Genomic DNA, 19,609 nt, shown 5'->3' on the forward strand with positions numbered 1-19,609 from the left:
TGTAACGATGATAACGCTGCTAATAACGTTAAATTGTGTTAGAAACAGTTAATGATTAATACTCTAACGTGATCGGTGAATTTACAAACAATAAAACAAAGTTACACCACATGTCCGCGTTGATCGAAAGTCCGCAGTTTTTCCGATTAAAAATCCGCAATAATTAGCTGCGCATATTGGGGAAAACTGTGACGTGTTTGTTACGATGCATTGTCGTTAAACAAAGGCTTCCTCCCTTTTTATTAACTACCAAACCAAGTAATTTAACTAATAATCACGCTTTCTGCCATCTTGTCTACCAACCAACCCTCTAACTAAAATCCCCTAGCGAGCTACCAACTACCAGGAAAAGCACTAAACGTGCACAAGGCCTATGCTTAACGATTTTTCGATTGGATTTTTTTATCTCAAATTCAAATTATTCAAATGTGATTTCACACCGCTATTAATTAAATTCAGCGCGAAAATTTGATTCAAATTCGGTCACCACACTGTAGAGATAGGCCTATAATTTTGTAATGTTTGAGAGAATTACATTTTCGAATACAGGGTGATAAGTTTGATCCTTTTACTCGCACTAGAAACTGGCAGTATTGAGTGTTAACTTACATATGGAAGTTATGGTATATCTTTACATACTCGAATAGAAGAAAAATTAGAAATAATTTGGTGCATAACGAACAATAACTAATTACTCAATTATACTCGCACAAGAAATGTAATGATTTTACAAATTTGTCTTCTCCATTACCCTTGTTAACGCGTAATGCAGTTTATTAGATGCAAATTTATGACATCATCGTTAGCAGTATTAGTTTAAGATGCTAATTGTTACAGACGAGCGGGTTGGCAAAGTCAAAGTTATAAAACCGCTATATCTCTTGGACAACTATAACAAGTTTTCTAACCGATTATGTACTAGAAATGGAAAAAGTAGCTATGCTCATATTTCAACATATTCATCGCTTGTAATCTATCCATCTTTACCACTTTTCTAAATTACAGTTTTAAAAATGTAACTAAATACTACATTTGATAAATTTGCCTAATTTTGATTACAATAATGTAAAATTTATGGTTTAAATAAATTTGTATCATAACCCATTTTTATTATAAATTGAAACACGTTAAACCTGTTTTTAGCTTAGAAATAGTTGTGTAACGTAATTCCTCATTATAAAATATTAGAACTAAGAGATTAACTTAAAAAAATGAGACCTAGTTTTTCTTGATACAAGAATTTGCGACAGTTGAATTTTGTTTAAAAATTTGGAGAATGTGAGATCTACACCAGAGAAAGTTTATTCAAGTATTTACACGTGTTAAGTAGTTGTTTAGTACTTAATGCAGCTAAGATTGAATATTTGGTTGTTAAAATAACAAACTAACTTTAACGTTAAAAAAGTTTAAAGTACACATTATGGGTTTCCTTGTTTGAAAATATAACAAAAGTATATTCTAAAAAATCATGCTTGACTTGTTGAACAAATGTACCATAATTTGCGGTTTGCTTATGTAATAAGAACGGCATCTTGTAATAATAAGGTTTCTGATTTACCGGTCCGTCTGTGGGTAATTTAAAAAGCTTGTTTTTAAGTTTGCGTAAATTAATAGTTTTATTTTACAAATAAATTTCGAGTTAATAAGTTTTTAAAAAAATTTAGGTCAATGTAAACGCCAATCACATTTTTTGTCAAAATCAATAATAAAATACTTCATAATTATAAGGATGAAGCTGCCGGTGTCGTGGAAGGGCTTCTAGACTTCGGTAGAACTCGAATTCGCAAAGGTCTCCGCCTAACAGGTCTCCAAGAGAGCCCTCCAGAAGATGCAATTAAACCTATCTCTCAGAAAAAGCAAATAACTAAAATGATTCGCGTCAAATCACAAGATAAGGTTGATGATTTTGAAACCACATGGATCAACCCATTACAGGAAGAACCAGTAATAAGAAAACCCTTGTTACGTATTTACCAACATTATCACTTGTCTTTAATTGCAGCCGAAAACAGAACCAGTGAAACCCGAAACTGTCCCCAAAATACCTTCTATAACGACTCATGAAGAAGGTAGTCCGGAACCCGAGTACGAAGAGACGGCTGACCTAGCTACAAGTATAGCCAAACTTCGGTCCTTGCTTGAACAGAAGTCGTCGGAATCTAATATGTCGACGCCGGCTTTGAGTCCTATGTAACCTAGTTTAAAAGTATGCTTTAAATTCGACTGCGTATTTTAAATATTTTAGGCCACCGGATGATCTCTCTAATAAAATTTTATTGGAATCGGAAGATGCCGATGAAACTGATGGTGTGATGCCCAGTTTTTATAAATTTTGTGCTAAAACGGCAACGGGAGTTATTCATAATACTCTAAACACGATCAAAACTGCGCTTCCGGGTAATGTTGCGGATTGTGATAGGTACGATGGAGCAGAAAGATGGTTATTTGCAGAAGCCAATGCCACGGTAATGCCGTCTTTCGTTTTAAAAAAATAAATAAAATAGATATCATGCGTATAAGTATTATTTTTGCAAGCTTTGTTTTTCTGTATTTTTTTTTTTTAATTTGTTAGGAGGGTGATCTCTTTGTGCGAATGTCGAAACTTCTCTGTGAGAGGAAAGTATTTTGCACAGTTGACACAGCTTATGAAGCCATCGATTCGCTAGGATCGTTGCAAGATGGTGACAAACTACGACAGTCCAATATTCAATTTGAAGGTACTTTTCGAATTTGTCAAAAAAATGACTTTATTGTACACTTATTTCAGATGAATTAGACGACTTTGAAGTCAAATTGCCTGTCACTAAAGCTCTATTGGATATTTTATGTGAGCTGTTAGCAGACACCAAAGATACGTCGTTAACCCAAGAACCTGTAATAAAATCGGTTTTATTGCTTTTTGGCAATTATATAGAGGAAAGCGTAATTACTCAAGCTAATTACTATTTACGTTATTGCTGTGCTAATGCAAAAATTTCTGCTGAAAGCAAAGTTGATACTCTCTCTTTAGAATTGGAAGAGTTCATCGATGTTGTCCTTAGTGGAGTTCCAGGTTATTTAGTACGTTCGTTCCAAGGATTGGTATTTATTTTTTATTGCAGATTATTTCAAGTATTTAGTTGGTGAGAAAACGTTAAGAGATGTTGCGAATTTGTTTGTTGCTTCGTTACAAGTACAGAAGATTAATCAAGATTTGGTGATGCAAATATTTGAGATTGTTTGTATGAAGTTGATGGATGGGAGTAAGCAGTTATCGCCTATTTCCGCTTAATGATAAGTTTAACTAATGTTATGGCTTTAAATTATTTATGCAGTTGATGTAACATGAAATAGATTTTATTGCGTATGAAAACCTTGGATGTTTTATTAGAAATGGAAAGTTAATACCTACCTACCTGCAAATACCCATTAATGTTTAGAATTTTTGACGCTCTCTAAGGAAACAGAAACAAATTTGTTTTCTAATCAACGTTTTAATAAAATTATTTATGTACATTGTTAAATCACTGGAGCATTATCAGCTTTTATCGAACTTATCCGATTGTTTACACAAATCGACGAACACACCTTTGCCTCTGCTCGCTATATCAGAGTAGGTTTTCTTGCCTTTGGGACACAATCTGTTTGAAAATGGTGCGTCCCTTTTTCTAAAATCAACACCGTGTAACAACTGCTAAATAAATAACACTTAGAAACTTACCCTCTTCCAGGCATTGCCATTTCGTCTACAGATATACTTTCAACATAAAGGTGGTCATTGCACCAAAAGATACATATCGTTTTTGGTTCAAGAACATTGAGTTCATATTCCCAGCTGAGTTCAACTTTTTTTATGTTTCCACCTAAATCAGCGGGATGTGACACCACACTAGTGAATGTCGTTCCGTGCTCTAATTTGGTTTCTCCAGATGGTGTCAGATCGACGTGGATCACACCAGCGGAACTATATATGGAGGCTTTGATGAAACCTTGAACCCAGGACTCTGCCATTCTGGGTTTGGCTAACTCTATTCTCACTCGGTACAGTCTTCCTGTGGAATAAATAAGTAAATTTAAGAGCAACGAGAGCAAAAAAAACTTACGACAAAAAGGAAACTCCCGACCCGTAGTCAGAAAATATTTGTTTCCTATTAAATCCGTGAATTTCGATTCTGCAATTTCATTGTTTTCTATACCAGGACTAGCATCGGCATGATAGCCCATAATCGCACAGTTTGTAGAGCCTGGTTTACAAGTGAAACATTTACCAGACATGAACTGCTCGAAAGTAGAACATTGGTGCCCTGGAATAACGAATGGCGTTTTGTTTTTTATATATCTTTAAGGAATGTTTACCTATGTAGGGGCACTGGGTGTTTATGCTGTCTATAAATAATTTTATGGCTCTCACATGGTTACATGCGACCAGAACTCTGGACGCTTCCTCCAATCCGTCCCTGGAATTTGGATGTGTTTATGTTAAGTTATGAATGTTGTGTATATTAACAAACCTTATTAGGGTAAGCGGCACCAGAGGCGTTTGGGTTATATCACATCCGGGTTGTTCCTTCCCATTGTTGGGATAAAAGTCTAAGTGACCGCAGGGTTGCGACATTCCGTACCCTGTAACAAACACAGAAATGTAAATCTTTATCACGATATCAAACTTCATGTGTTTGTGATATGTATGTCTACCCGTCATAGAATATGACGAAATGTTGGTGATTGAACCTTCTTCAAGTGGTCGGGAGTGTTAAGATAAAGAGTGTAGGAAAGTTCTCTCCTTCGCCAACAAAGAATTTTCAAAGTATAGAGACAAATTTTGAAAGTGAATTCCAGTCGAGGAAAAAATCAACACTTGAATCGAAAAATAGATTGGAGTGTTTATTTGCGCATTTCCAGGTGCAAAGAAAAGCAAAAATGAAGGAGCTCATAGACACTTAAGTGGTTGTTATTGACGTGTAGTACCCACATGGAAAGACAATAACATATCATATGGAATCAGTGAAGGTCAGGCTGCCGGAGAAGCTAGCAAGCTTTCATATCTGGCTAGAGTCCTTGTCTGACGAACGGGAGATCCAAAGTTTGTAAAGGTGACCGGAAAGATATCCGGGATCACCAGAGATACCTAGTAATGTCCCCATGAAGAGGGTTGAAACCAAGGGTTCGTGCAAAAATGTACCTCTGCAATCTGTTCTTGGTAGAGAAAAAGCCATCTCTCATTACAGTGAGAAGGACAATAAAGGATCAAGGCAACTCCCAGTGAAAGAGTCCAATTTCAGTCATAGTTAATCCGATAACCAAGCTTTCGATTTTTGAGAAACAAGGAATAATTAATTAAATTCTCTTAGTTACGATGTATTGTAGCGTGAATTCTCGTCACCACTCGAAAATACCTACCTAGCGATTTTCAGTAAGTATGTCTATAATTTCACAAATTTTTAGTAAGCCTTAATGTTGCTTAGGATATTCGTTGTTGACAAATTACAATTCTGAAAACTTTTCAACAAGTTATCTGTATATAAAAAAAAATAAATCAATTCGGCGGGAATTCTAAGCAAGAAATTGAACAAGCAATTTCTTGAAATAAGCCAGCCAATACTGTGCCTTTTTTATGAAATTAATTATAGGGCGGAGCCTAAAACAAAAAGGCAAAATATAAGCCCGCCCACCCGCCCTATCTCAATTGTGATGATTTTTTTATTCGCCGTGAACCAAAGGGGCGGAGTTTAACTGCAAAATACTTATTTCTTTGCAAGCAATTAAAAGCATGTTTTTGAGTCTCGTGTTGTTCAAAGAAGACCATGTATATTAAGAAAAAGGGACAAATTATAAACCCCGCCCACCCACCCTATCCTCATTGTGATGATTTTTTTATTCTTAGAAACTTGAAACACGTTTAAATGGTAAATGTTTGTAAGGAAATATAGATTAATCTTTGGCTTTAATCTTTCCTTAATATACATAGTATTCTTTGAATAATACGGCACTCAAAATCATGTCTTACATGATAATTTCTTGTAGAGAAATAATAAGGATTTTGCAATTAAATTCCGCTCCTTTGGTTCTCGACGATTAAAAAAAAAATCATCACAATTGAAATAGGGTGGGTGGGCGGGGCTTATATTTTGCCTTCTTTCTTAATATACGTATAGTCGCCTTTTCAGAACAAGAAACTTAAAACATGTTTAAAATGGTAATTTCTTGTAGACGAATATGGATCTTCCAATTAAGCCGCGCCCCTCGATCTGACAACGAATGAAAAATTCATCACAATTGAGAATTGAGATCTGGGCGGGTATGGGTGGGGCTTAATCTTTGGCTTTATTTTTTTCTTAATATACGTAGCAATCTTTGAGCAACACGATACACAAAAACATGTTTTTAATTTCTCGTAGAGAAATAAGGATTTTGCAGTTAAGCTCCGTCCACTTGGCTCACGACGAGTAAGGACAAATCATCAGAATGGAGATCGGGCGGGTGGGGGGTGGTAATATTTTACCCTTTTTTTAATATACATAACCCTTTTCACAACAAGAAATTTACAACATGGTTAATGGTACATTTTGCAAGGAAATATCGATTTTGCAATTAGGCTCCGCCCCATAATTGCAAAATCCATATTTCCTGGATTTTGCAATTATGGGGCGGAGCGTAATTGCAAAATCGATATTTCCTTGTACAAATTTTCCAGTTTAAACATGTTTTAAGTTTCATGTTGTGAAAAGAAGTCTACATATATTAAAACAAGAAGACAAAATGAAAGCCCGCCCACCCGCCCATATCTCAATTGTGATGATTTTTTTTATTCGCCGTAGACCAAAGGAGCGGAGCTTAACTGCAAAACACTTATTTCTTTGCAAGTAATTAAAAACATGCTTTGAGTATCGTGTTGTTCAAAGAAGACCATGTATATTAACAGAAAGAGGCAAAATATAAACCCCGCCCACCCACCCTATCTCCATTGTGATGATTTTTTTATTCTTTGAAACTTGAAACACGTTTAAAATGGTAAATTTTTGTGAGGAAATATGGATTTTGCGATTAGGCTCCGCGCCTCGATCTGACAACGAATGAAAGATTCATCACAATTGAAAACTGAGATCGGGGCGGGTATGGGTGGGGCTTAGTCTTTGTATGATACCAAAAAAATAAAGATTTCCAACCACTCAAATCGAGCGTGAGTCAACTTTCAGAGGTTGGTGTAAGTTGTCAAGAAATAAGGGTGTGGGGACAAAAAATCTGCACAAATTTTAATTCACCGAAAATCGAGTTAGCTTTGAGAAAAATGACGGTTGACGTTATAACATTTTTTTACAGTTGTTAAAAATTGTTATGCCTAGTTCCTCTTGAAAGTTTCAATATTTTTTGTAATAATGGAACACTTAAATGAAAATGATCGCCGATCTGTGATTGCCGAATTTTATAGAAGGCTTATGCATTTAAAAAAGTCATTCACCGTTAATCACTTCTTCCAAATGGGGATATCAAAAAGGACAACTTATAGCATTTGCAGAAGAGTAGAGAATGGGAATTCGGTAGAAAGACAAGTAGGAAGCGGAAGACCAGCAAGAAAAATGTCCCAGAAGAAGAGAGAAGCCTTAGTCAATCAAAGTCACGGTAAACTTGGTGTTTCACTAAGAAAGATTGGACCGAAATTTAAAATTGACAAAAAGTATGTTAGCAACATATTAAAGGAGAATAATGTCAAACTTGCAACGCGAAAATTCGCCCCTAAATATTCAGAAAAACAAAAGTTGGAACAAAAACGAAAATTAAGGCATCTTTCTGAATCCGCTTTTTCCCCCTCAAATGGAACTGAAATAATCATCGATGACGAATCCTACTTCACTTTTGATGGTAGCGATACTGCTAACAATAAACATTTCTATTGCAAGGAAGGAGAAGAAGTAGATGATAAAGTGAAATTCAAACGTTATAAAAAATTTCAGTCCAAGTTGTTGGTCTGGTTGGCCATTTCGTCACGTGGACATTCTACTGCGTTTATTTGCCCATCTGGAAATTCTGTTAATGCAGATATTTATGAAAAACAGTGCATTAGGTCTCGACTTGTCCGCTTTATAAGAGAAAAGCATTCGGATGGCAATTTTGTATTTTGGCCAGACATGGCAACAGCTCATTACGCAGCTAACGTTTTTGCTGCATATAATGAGTTAAGCATTCCTTTTATCCCTAAGGACAAAAATGTTCCCAACGTACTTCAACTACGCCCAATTGAACGTTTTTGGAGAAACCTAAAGAGAAATGGGTACGAAAATGGATGGGAAGCCTCGACAGATGCAGAATTAAAGAAGCGTATACTGCTGAAAATACGGCAAACAAAAATATCGGCTTTTACAAATTTAATGCGCCGTGTTAAAACAAAAATTCGTAAAGCAAGTAGATATGGTGCAGATTGTGTTCTTTAAAGTTGTTTTTATAAATGTTGTTGATCACGTTATTAATACCTGCTTTTATAATACAGTTATTCTAGTTTGAAATTTGTGCAGATTTTTTGTCCCCACACCCTTAATTAAAATTACTGGACACGGAAGCATGAATTCTCTGAAACCCTACTTAATTATTAAATTAAAATCACCATTGCAAAATAGTCAACAATTTAAGAAATAAGGGCCAATCAGAGACACCGGCACCAAAAAATAAATCTTCAACTGTAGAAACTTCAAGTCCGTCTTAACAAAAGCATCAACAACTGATACGAAAACCAGCGTTGTATATAGGTAATAATTCTGTTTTTAATATTGCTTTAGCAAACAGCGATGTGTAAAAAAATGGCGAGAAATCGTGGCGTCCCATTTTTACCTTAACATTTTCGATTTGTTGAACTGACATTTGTAACGTTTTAATAAAAATTTTTAAAAATATTTCCATCGCTTAGCCTAATCGGAAAACTTTTTGATTACCCAAGGAAGTAAGTTCTTGGTTAGGTACCGAAAATAATATCCAAGTTTTTGAAGATAAAGGTAACGAGTAGTGGTAGTTAATTTGAACGCTTGTAGAAATTCAGCATTATGTCAAAATCGTAACCGGAATTTATGGTTGTGAATAGATGAAGGAGGAAGCCCGTGTATTTAAATGTCATGCATTTTTTCGATGAAATGATGATTTTAAATAGCAGATGGTATAGTAAGCACTAATTAACATAGTTTAGAATCGTTGTGTCGTAACTGTTTCTAAATGTCGAAAAGATGAGTTAATGAAAGCTAAAAATAATCATTTTCGTAGGTCTATTTTTAATACAATTTTTTCGCAAACATACCGATTTATTTTTAAATACTTATATTGTCAAAATTTCACTGGCGGTTCTTAGTCGTCTCGGCTATAGAGGATTGTATATGGTCTTTCATATCCGCGAATATATACAGGGTGTTCCTTTTATACGTCCACACCTGACAATTCTTGCATAGGCAACATATTATACACTCCAGAGACGATTTCATCCAATTTAATTTTTTTTTTTAATAAGCAAACCTGTATATGTTCATATTTACTTTTTTTTCTGCATATAATTCCGAGCTTTACTGATTAGACTATAACATTGTAACATTATTAACATTAACATTATTATATATAAAATCAAGACATTTGCAGATTTTCAATTTTTCGATTTTTCACTTTTTAGGTTGCTCGATTTTTAGGGTTTTCGACTTTCAATTTTCCGATTATTTAATTTTTGGAATTTTCGATTTTTCAAGTTTTGGATTTTTTTCCACTTTTCGATTATCGGATGTTTCAAATTGATGATTTTTTAATTTTTCGAGTTCTCAGTTTGTTAATTTCTATATTATTCGATTTTTCCATTACATTAATTTTCGATTTTTCGATTTCCAGATTTTCCAATTTTTCGATTCGTCAGTGTTAGATTTTTCGATTTTTTCAATTTCTTGATTTTTCTATTTGTCAATTATTCGATTTTTCAGTTTTTTTACATTTTTCGACATTTCGATGTTGTTGCAGATTGTTGATTTTTTAATTTTTCTGTTCCTTACTCTGTCCATTTTTCGATTATTTGATAATAATAATGATAATAATAATAATAAATTGATCCTTCGACTTTTCGATCTTTCGATTTAAAGATTTTTCCACTTTTGCAATTTCTCGATTTTTCGATTTTTCATTTTGTCGTTTTTTTCAGTTTTTCCAATTTTCCATTTTTTGATTCCTCAGTTTGTCGTTTTTTCGATTATTCAATTTTTCGACTTTTTTATTTTTGAATTAAGTGATTTCATGGTTTTTGATTTTTCAATTTCTTGATTTTTCAATATTTTGGATTGTTTCATTTTTCAATTTTTCAACTATATATTTAGATATTCCAAATTTTCGATTTATAAATTCGTAGGTTTTTCAATCTTTCGACTCTAGTTTTCTGATTTTGTAAATCTTTCGATTTTTCAATTTCTAGATTTCTCGATTTCTATTATTTTCGATTTTTCGACTTTCAGATTTTTCGTTTCATCTTGCGATTTACCGATTATTCGATTTTTCGATGTTTCAATTTTTCAATTTCTCAGTTTTCAGCTTTCGATTTTTCGAAAACTTGATTTTTCGATTTTTCAATTAATTTTGATTTTTCCATTTTTAGATTTTTCGATGATTCAGATTGTTGATTTTTCAACGTATCGGTATTATAGTTACGATTTTTCGACTTTTTGGTGTTACAATATTTCGATTTTTCAATCTGTCGATTTTTTGATAATCATTTTTGGGATTTTTCATTTTTTCGATTTTTCAATTTTTCGACTGTTGGATGCTTCAAATTTTCGATTTATTAATTCCTCGATTTATCAACTTTCGATTCTTCGGTTTTTCGATTTTTAAATTTTTCGATTAATTTTGATTTTTCCATTTTTCGATTTTTCGATCATTCAGATTGTTGATTTTTCAACGTATCGATATTATAGTTGCGATTTTTCGACTTTTTGATGTTTCAATATTTCGATTGATCAATTCAATTTTTTGATTTCCCGATTATTCGATTTTTCATTCCATTTTGGGATTCTAGTTTTCTGGTTTCGCAAATTTTTCGATTTTCTATTCTTCAGTTTTTCGATTTTTCAATTTTTAGATTTCTATAATTTTCAGTTTTTCGATTTCTCGGTGTTTCGACTTTTAGATTTTTTGTTTCATTTTGCGATTTACCGATTATTCGATTTTCCGATTTCCCAATTTTTCGATGTTTCAGTTTTTCAATTTCTCAGTTTTCAATTTTACGAATTTTCAATAACTTGATTTTTACACTTTTTCAATTTCTCGATTTTTCAATTAATTTTGATTTTTCCAATTGTTGATTTGTCAACGTATCGATATTATAGTTGCGATTTTTCGACTTTTTGATGTTTCAATATTTCAATTTGTCGATTTTTGATAATCGATTTTGGGATTTTTCGACTTTTTCAGTTTCTCGATTTTTCAGTTCTTCATTTTTTCGATTTTTCAATTTTTCGACTGTTAGTTTTAAATTCTCGATTTATCAATTCCTATTTTTCGACTTTTCGATTTTTCATTTTTCCGATTTCCCAATTTTTCTATGTTTCCATTCTTCGATTTCCCAGTTTGCTACTTTTCTTTCGATAACTTGATTTTTCGACTTTTTGATTTTCGACTTTTACATTTTGTAGATTTTTGTTTCTCAATTTTTCAATTTATCGAATTTTGGATTTTTCTGTTGTCGATTTTTCCATTTTTCAACTTTTCGGTGTTTCAAATTTTCGTTGTTTCAATTTTTCGATTCTTCAGATTGCCACTTTTTCAATTTTTTAATTTTTCGATAACTCAGTTTCCGAGTTTTAATTTTTCGATTTCACGAATTTTCGAATTTTTCGATTTTCCAATTTTCCGACTCCTGAAATTTTTACATTTTCTATTTTTCAGTTCGTAAATTTTATTAAAAAATCAAATCATGAGAATTGATTTGATTTTTCAATTTTTCGATTTCCCGATTTTTCAATTTCTAGATTTCTCGATTTCTATAATTTTCCATTTTTCGATTTCTCGGTTTTTCGACTTTTAGATTTTTCGTTTCATCTTGCGATTTACCAATCATTCGATTTTTCGATGTTTCAATTTTGCAATTTCTCAGTTTTCAGCTTTCGATTTTTCGAAAACTTGATTTTTTTATTTTTCAATTAATTTTGATTTTTCCATTTTTGAATTTTTCGATGATTCAAATTGTTGATTTTTCAACGTATCGGTATTATAGTTACGATTTTTCGACTTTTTAGTGTTACAATATTTCGATTTTTCAATCTGTCGATTTTTTGATAATCATTTTTGGGATTTTTCATTTTTTCGATTTTTCAATTTTTCGACTGTTGGATGCTTCAAATTTTCGATTTATTAATTCTTCGATTTATCAATTTTTCGACTTTTCGATTCTTCAGTTTTTCGATTTTTCAATTTTTCGATGTTTCAGTTTTTCAATTTCTCAGTTTTCAATTTGACGGTTTTTCAATAACTTGATTTTTCCACTTTTTCAATTTCTCGATTTTTCAATTAATATTGATTTTTCCAATTTTCGATTTTTCGATGATTCAAATTGTTGATTTATCAAAGTATCGATATTACAGTTGAGATTTTTCGACTTTTTGATGTTTCAATATTTCAATTTGTCGATTTTTTGATAATCGATTTTGGAATTTTTCATTTTTTCGAGTTTTCCATTTTTCGACTGTTAGTTTTAAATTCTCGATTTATCAATTCTTATTTTTCGACTTTTCGATTTTTCATTTTTCATTTTTCATTTTTCCGATTTCCCGATTTTTCAATGTTTCCATTCTTCGATGTCGATTATTCAATTAATTTTGATTTTTCCAATTTTCGATTTTTCTATGATTCAAATTGATATTATAGTTGCGATTTTTCGACTTTTTTATTTCTCGATTTTTCGATTTCCGATTTTTTCAATTTCTTGATTTTTCTATTTGTCAATTGTTCGATTTTTCAGTTTTTCACATTTTTCGACATTTCGATGTTGTTGCAGATTGTTGATTTTTTAATTTTTCTGTTCCTCACTCTGTCCATTTTTCGATTATTTGATAATAATAATAATAAATTGATCTTTCGACTTTTCGATCTTTCGATTTAACGATTTTTCAACTTTTGCAATTTCTCGATTTTTCGATTTTTCATTTTGTCGTTTTTTCAGTTTTTCCAATTTTCCATTTTTCGATGTTTCAAATTGTGGATTTTTCAGTTTTTTGATTCCTCAGTTTGTCGTTTTTTCTATTATTCAATTTTTCGACTTTTCTGTTTTTGAATTACGTGATTTTATGGTTTTTGATTTTTCGATTTCTTGATTTTTCAATATTTTGGATTGTTTCATTTTTCAATTTTTCGACTATTTTCAATTTATAAATTCGTAGGTTTTTCAATTTTTCGACTCTGGTTTTCTGATTGTGTAAATTATTCCATTTTTCGATTTCTCGGTTTTTCGACTTTTAGATTTTTCGTTTCATCTTGCGATTTATCGATCATTCGATTTTTCGATGTTTCAATTTTTCAATTTCTCAGTTTTCAGCTTTCGATTTTTCGAAAACTTGATTTTTCCATTTTTAGATTTTTCGATGATTCAAATTGTTGATTTTTCAACGTATCGGTATTATAGTTCCGATTTTTCGACTTTTTGGTGTTACAATATTTCGATTTTTCAATTTTTTCGATTTTTCAATTTTTCGACTGTTGGATGCTTCAAATCGATTTATTAATTCCTCGATTTATCAATTCTTCAACTTTTCGATTCTTCGGTTTTTCGATTTTTCAATTTTTCGATTTCTCAATTTTTCGATTAATTTTGATTTTTCCATTTTTCGATTTTTCGATCATTCAAATTGTTGATTTTTCAACGTATCGATATTATAGATGCAATTTTTCGACTTTTTGATGTTTCAATATTTCGATTTATCAATTACTAGATTTATCAATTTTTCGACTTTTAGATTTTTCAATTTTTTTATTTCCCGATTATTCGATTTTTCATTTCATTTTGCGATTTTAGTTTTCTGGTTTCGCAAATTTTTCGATTTTCTATTCTTCAGTTTTTCGATTTTTCAATTTTTAGATTTCTATCATTTTCAGTTTTTCGATTTCTCGGTGTTTCGACTTTTAGATTTTTTGTTTCATTTTGCGATTTACCGATTATTCGATTTTCCGATTTCCCAATTTTTCGATGTTTCCATTCTTCGATTTCCCAGTTTGCTACTTTTCGATAACTTGATTTTTCGACTTTTTGATTTTCGACTTTTACATTTTGTAGATTTTTGTTTCTCAATTTTTCAATTTATCGAATTTTGGAATTTTCTGTTGTCGATTTTTCCATTTTCCAACTTTTCGGTGTTTCAAATTTTCGTTGTTTCAATTTTTCGATTCTTCAGATTGCCACTTTTTCAATTTTTTAATTTTTCGATTATTCAGTTTCCGATTTTTCGATTTCACGATTTTTCGAATTTTTAGACTCCTGAAATTTTTAAATTTTTTATTTTTCTGTTTGTAAATTTGATTAAAAAATCAAATCATGACAATTGTATTTTTTCAATTTTTCGATTTCCCGATTTCTATTTTTTCAGTTTTCCGATTTTTCGATTTTTCGACTTTTAGATTTTTCACTCCATTTAAAACCGATTATTCGATTTTATTTATAGATTGTTGATGTTTTAATTTTTCGGTTCCTCACTCTGTCCATTTTTCGATTATTTGATAATAATAATAATAATTCGACTTTTCGATCTTTCGATTTAACGATTTTTCAACTTTTGTAATTTCTCGATTTTTCGATTTTTCATTTTGTCGTTTTTTCAGTTTTTCCAAATTTCCGTTTTTCGATGTTTCAAATTGTAGATTTTTCAGTTTTTTGATTCCTCAGTTTGTCGTTTTTTCGATTATTCAATTTTTCGACTTTTCTATTTTTGAATTACGTGATTTCATGGTTTTTGGTTTTTCGATTTCTTGATTTTTCAGTATTTTGGATTGTTTCATTTTTCAATTTTTCAACTAATTAGATGTTCCAAATTTTCGATATATAAATTCGTAGGTTTTACAATTTTTCGACTCTGGTTTTCTGATTTTGTAAATTTTTCGATTTTTCAATTTCTAGATTTCGCGATTTCTATAATTTTCCATTTTTCAATTTCTCGGTTTTTCGACTCTTAGATTTTTCGTTTCATCTTGCGATTTACCGATTATTCGATTTTTCGATGTTTCAATTTTCCAATTTCTCAGTTTTCAGCTTTCGATTTTTCGAAAACTTGATTTTTCGATTTTTCAATTAATTTTGATTTTTCCATTTTTAGATTTTTCGATGATTCAAATTGTTGATTTTTCAACGTATCGGTATTATAGTTACGATTTTTCGACTTTTTAGTGTTACAATATTTCGATTTTTCAATCTGTCGATTTTTTCATAATCATTTTTGGGATTTTTAATTTTTTCGATTTTTCAATTTTTCGACTGTTGGATGCTTCAAATTTTCGATTTATTAATTCCTCGATTTATCAATTTTTCGAATTTTCGATTCTTCAGTTTTTCGATTTTTCAATTTTTCGATTTCTATAATTTTCAGTTTTTCGATTTCTCGGTGTTTCGACTTTTAAATTTTTTGTTTCATTTTGCGATTTACCGATTATTCGATTGTCCGATTTCCCAATTTTTCGATGTTTCAGTTTTTCAATTTCTCAGTTTTCAATTTGACGATTTTTCGATAACTTGATTTTTCCACTTTTTCAATTTCTCGATTATTCAATTAATTTTGATTTTTCCAATTTTCGATTTTTCTATGATTCAAATTGATAGTATAGTTGCGATTTTTCGACTTCTTTATTTCTCGATTTTTCGATTTCCAGATTTTTCAATTTTTCGATTCGTCAGTGTTAGATTTTCCGATTTTTTCAATTTCTTGATTTTTCTATTTGTCAATTGTTCGATTTTTCAGTTTTTCACGTTTTTCGACATTTCGATGTTGTTGCAGATTGTTGATTTTTTAATTTTTCTATTCCTCACTCTGTCCATTTTTCGATTATTTGATAATAATAATCATAAATTGATCTTTCGACTTTTTGATCTTTCGATTTAACGATTTTTCAACTTTTGCAATTTCTAGATTTTTCGATTTTTCATTTTGTCGTTTTTTCAGTTTTTCCAATTTTCCATTTTTCGATGTTTCAAATTGTAGATTTCTCAGTTTTTTGATTCCTCAGTTTGTCGTTTTTTTGATTATTCAATTTTTCGATTTTTCTATTTTTGTTTACGTGATTTCATGGTTTTTGATTTTTCGATTGCTTGATTTTTCAATATTTTGGATTGTTTCATTTTTCAATTTTTCGACTATTTTCAATTTATAAATTCGTAGGATTTTCAATTTTTCGACTCTGGTTTTCTGATTGTGTAAATTTTTCCATTTTTCGATTTCCCGGTTTTTCGAATTTTAGATTTTTCGTTTCATCTTGCGATTTATCGATCATTCGATTTTTCGATGTTTCAGTTTTTCAATTTCTCAGTTTTCAGCTTTCGATTTTTCGAAAACTTGATTTTTCCATTTTTAGATTTTTTGATGATTCAAATTGTTGATTTTTCAACGTATCGGTATTATAGTTCCGATTTTTCGACTTTTTGGTGTTACAATATTTCGATTTTTCACTGTGTCGATTTTTTGATAATTAATTTTGAGATTTTTCATTTTTTCGATTTTTCAATTTTTCGACTGTTGGATGCTTCAAATTTTCGATTTATTAATTCCTCGATTTATTATTTTTTCGACTTTTCGATTCTTCGTTTTTTCGATTTTTCAATTTTTCGATTTTTTGATTTTTCGATTAATTTTGATTTTTCCATTTTTCGATTTTTCGATCATTCAAATTGTTGATTTTTCAACGTATCGATATTATAGTTGCGATTTTTCGACTTTTTGATGTTTCAATATTTCGATTTCCCGATTATTCGATTTTTCATTCCATTTTCCGATTCTAGTTTTCTGGTTTCGCAAATTTTTCGATTTTTTGTTCTTTAGTTTTTCGATTTTTCAATTTTTAGATTTCTATAATTTTCAGTTTTTCGATTTCTTGGTGTTTCGACTTTTAGATTTTTTTTTTTTAATAATAATAATAATAATAATAAATTAAATTAAATAATTTTTCATTTTTTCGATTTTTCAATTTTTCGACTGTTGGATGCTTCAAATTTTCGATTTATTAATTCCTCGATTTATCAATTTTTCGACTTTTCGATTCTTCAGTTTTCCGATTTTTCAATTTTTCGATTTCTATAATTTTCAGTTTTTCGATTTCTCGGTGTTTCGACTTTTAGATTTTTTGTTTCATTTTGCGATTTACCGGTTATTCGATTGTTCGATTTCCCAATTTTTCGATGTTTCAGTTTTTCAATTTATCAATTTTCAATTTTACGATTTTTCAATAACTTGATTTTTCCACTTTTTCAATTTCTCGATTTTTCAATTAATTTTGATTATTCAAATTTTTCATTTTTCAATGATTCAAATTGTTGATTTGTTAACGTATCGATATTATAGTTGCTATTTTTCGAATTTTTGATGTTTCAATATTTCAATTTGTCGATTTTTGATAATCGATTTTGGGATTTTTCGACTTTTTCAGTTTCTCGATTTTTCAATCCTTCATTTTTTCGATTTCCCAATTTTTCGATGTTTCCATTCTTCGATTTCCCAGTTTGCTACTTTTCGATAACTTGATTTTTCGACTTTTTGATTTTCGACTTTTACATTTTGTAGATTTTTGTTTCTCAATTTTTCAATTTATCGAATTTTGGATTTTTCGGTTTTCGATTTTTCCATTTTTCAACTTTTCGGTGTTTCAAATTTTCGTTGTTTCAATTTTTCGATTCTTCAGATTGCCACTTTTTCAATTTTTTAATTTTTCGATTACTCAGTTTTCGATTTTTCGATTTCACGATTTTTTGAATTTTTAGACTCCTGAAATTTTTAAATATTTTATTTTTCTGTTTGTAAATTTGATTAAAAAATCAAATCATGACAATTGTATTGATTTTTCAATTTCTCGATTTCCCGATTTCTATTTTTTCAGTTTTCCGATTTCTCGATTTTTCGACTTTTAGATTTTTCACTCCATTTAAAACCGATTATTCGATTTTTCGATGTCTTGATGTTTCAATATTTCAATTTGTCGATTTTTTGATAATAGATTTTGGGATTTTTCGACTTTTTCAGTTTCTCGATTTTTCGATTTTTCGTTTTTTCGATTTTTCAATTTTTCGACTGTTAGTTTTAAATTCTCGATTTATCAATTCCTATTTTTCGACTTTTCGATTTTTCATTTTTCCGATTTCCCAATTTTTCAATGTTTCCATTCTTCGATTTCCCAGTTTGCTACTTTTCGATAACTTGATTTTCCGACTTTTTGATTTTCGACTTTTACATTTTGTAGATTTTTGTTTCTCAATTTTTCAATTTATCGAATTTTGGATTTTTCGGTTTCCGATTTTTCCATTTTTCAACTTTTCGATGGTTCAAATTTTCGTTGTTTCAATTTTTCGATTCTTCAGATTGCCACTTTTGCAATTTTTTAATTTTTCGATAACTCAGTTTTCGAGTTTTCAATTTTTCGATTTCACGATTTTTCGAATTTTTCGATTTTTCAATTTTCCGACTCCTGAAATTTTTACATTTTCTATTTTTCAGTTCGTAAATTTGATTAAAAAATCAAATCATGAGAATTGATTTGATTTTTCAATTTTTCGATTTCCCGATTTCTATTTTTTCAGTTTTCCGATTTTTCAATTTTTCTCCTGTTGGATGCTTCAAATTTTCGATTTATTAATTCTTCGATTTATCAATTTTTCGACTTTTCGATTCTTCAGTTTTTCGATTTTTCAATTTTTCGATGTTTCAGTTTTTCAATTTCTCAGTTTTCAATTTGACGATTTTTCAATAACTTGATTTTTCCACTTTTTCAATTTCTCGATTTTTCAATTAATATTGATTTTTCCAATTTTCGATATTATAGTTGAGATTTTTCGACTTTTTGATGTTTCAATATTTCAATTTGCCGATTTTTTGATAATCGATTTTGGGGTTTTTCATTTTTTCGATTTTTCCATTTTTCGACTGTTAGTTTTAAATTCTCGATTTATCAGTTCTTATTTTTCGACTTTTCGATTTTTCAATTTTCATTTTTCATTTTTCCGATTTCCCGATTTTTCAATGTTTCCATTCTTCGATTTCGATTATTCAATTAATTTTGATTTTTCCAATTTTCGATTTTTCTATAATTCAAATTGATATTATAGTTGCGATTTTTCGACTTTTTTATTTTTCGATTTTTCGATTTCCAATTTTTTCAATTTCTCGATTTTTCTATTTGTCAATTGTTCGATTTTTCAGTTTTTCACATTTTTCGACATTTCGATGTTGTTGCAGATTGTTGATTTTTTAATTTTTCTGTTCCTCACTCTGTCCATTTTTCGATTATTTGATAATAATAATCATAAATTGATCTTTCGACTTTTCGATCTTTCCATTTAACGATTTTTCAACTTTTGCAATTTCTCGATTTTTCGATTTTTCTTTTGTCGTTTTTGCAGTTTTTCCAATTTTCCATTTTTCGATGTTTCAAACTGTAGATTTCT

At 30.3% G+C, this 19,609-nt stretch overlaps 2 protein-coding genes across 3 annotated transcripts in view; one reads left to right on the top strand and one right to left on the bottom strand.

Moving 5' to 3' along the window:
- The first annotated feature begins 821 nt into the window (after positions 1-821).
- LOC135125674 (uncharacterized) lies at positions 822-3,352 on the top strand. Its single transcript, XM_064051321.1, has 7 exons — positions 822-860; positions 1,729-1,944; positions 2,003-2,190; positions 2,246-2,465; positions 2,573-2,717; positions 2,768-3,052; positions 3,102-3,352. Exons 1-7 carry the CDS (start codon positions 822-824, stop codon positions 3,269-3,271), a joined length of 1,263 nt encoding a protein of 420 aa, XP_063907391.1. The 3' UTR covers positions 3,272-3,352.
- Positions 3,353-3,453: 101 nt separating this feature from the next.
- The window catches only part of LOC135125749 (pancreatic triacylglycerol lipase-like), a 103,823-nt gene continuing 87,667 nt past the window's right edge, over positions 3,454-19,609 (bottom strand). For both annotated transcript variants that reach the window (XM_064051409.1, XM_064051411.1), the window contains exons 8-12: positions 4,491-4,602; positions 4,336-4,436; positions 4,083-4,283; positions 3,701-4,031; positions 3,454-3,647 (exon numbers count right to left, since the gene is read on the bottom strand). In XM_064051409.1, the coding sequence (XP_063907479.1) occupies positions 3,518-3,647; positions 3,701-4,031; positions 4,083-4,283; positions 4,336-4,436; positions 4,491-4,602 (875 nt within the window). In that variant the 3' untranslated portion in view covers positions 3,454-3,517. The remainder of the gene's footprint in view (positions 3,648-3,700; positions 4,032-4,082; positions 4,284-4,335; positions 4,437-4,490; positions 4,603-19,609) is intronic.

The sequence above is a fragment of the Zophobas morio genome, unplaced genomic scaffold, assembly GCF_036711695.1.
Source record: "Zophobas morio isolate AGI-343-1 ecotype UQ-CSIRO unplaced genomic scaffold, CSIRO_AGI_Zmor_V1 ptg000009l, whole genome shotgun sequence".
Lineage (NCBI taxonomy): Eukaryota > Metazoa > Arthropoda > Insecta > Coleoptera > Tenebrionidae > Zophobas > Zophobas morio.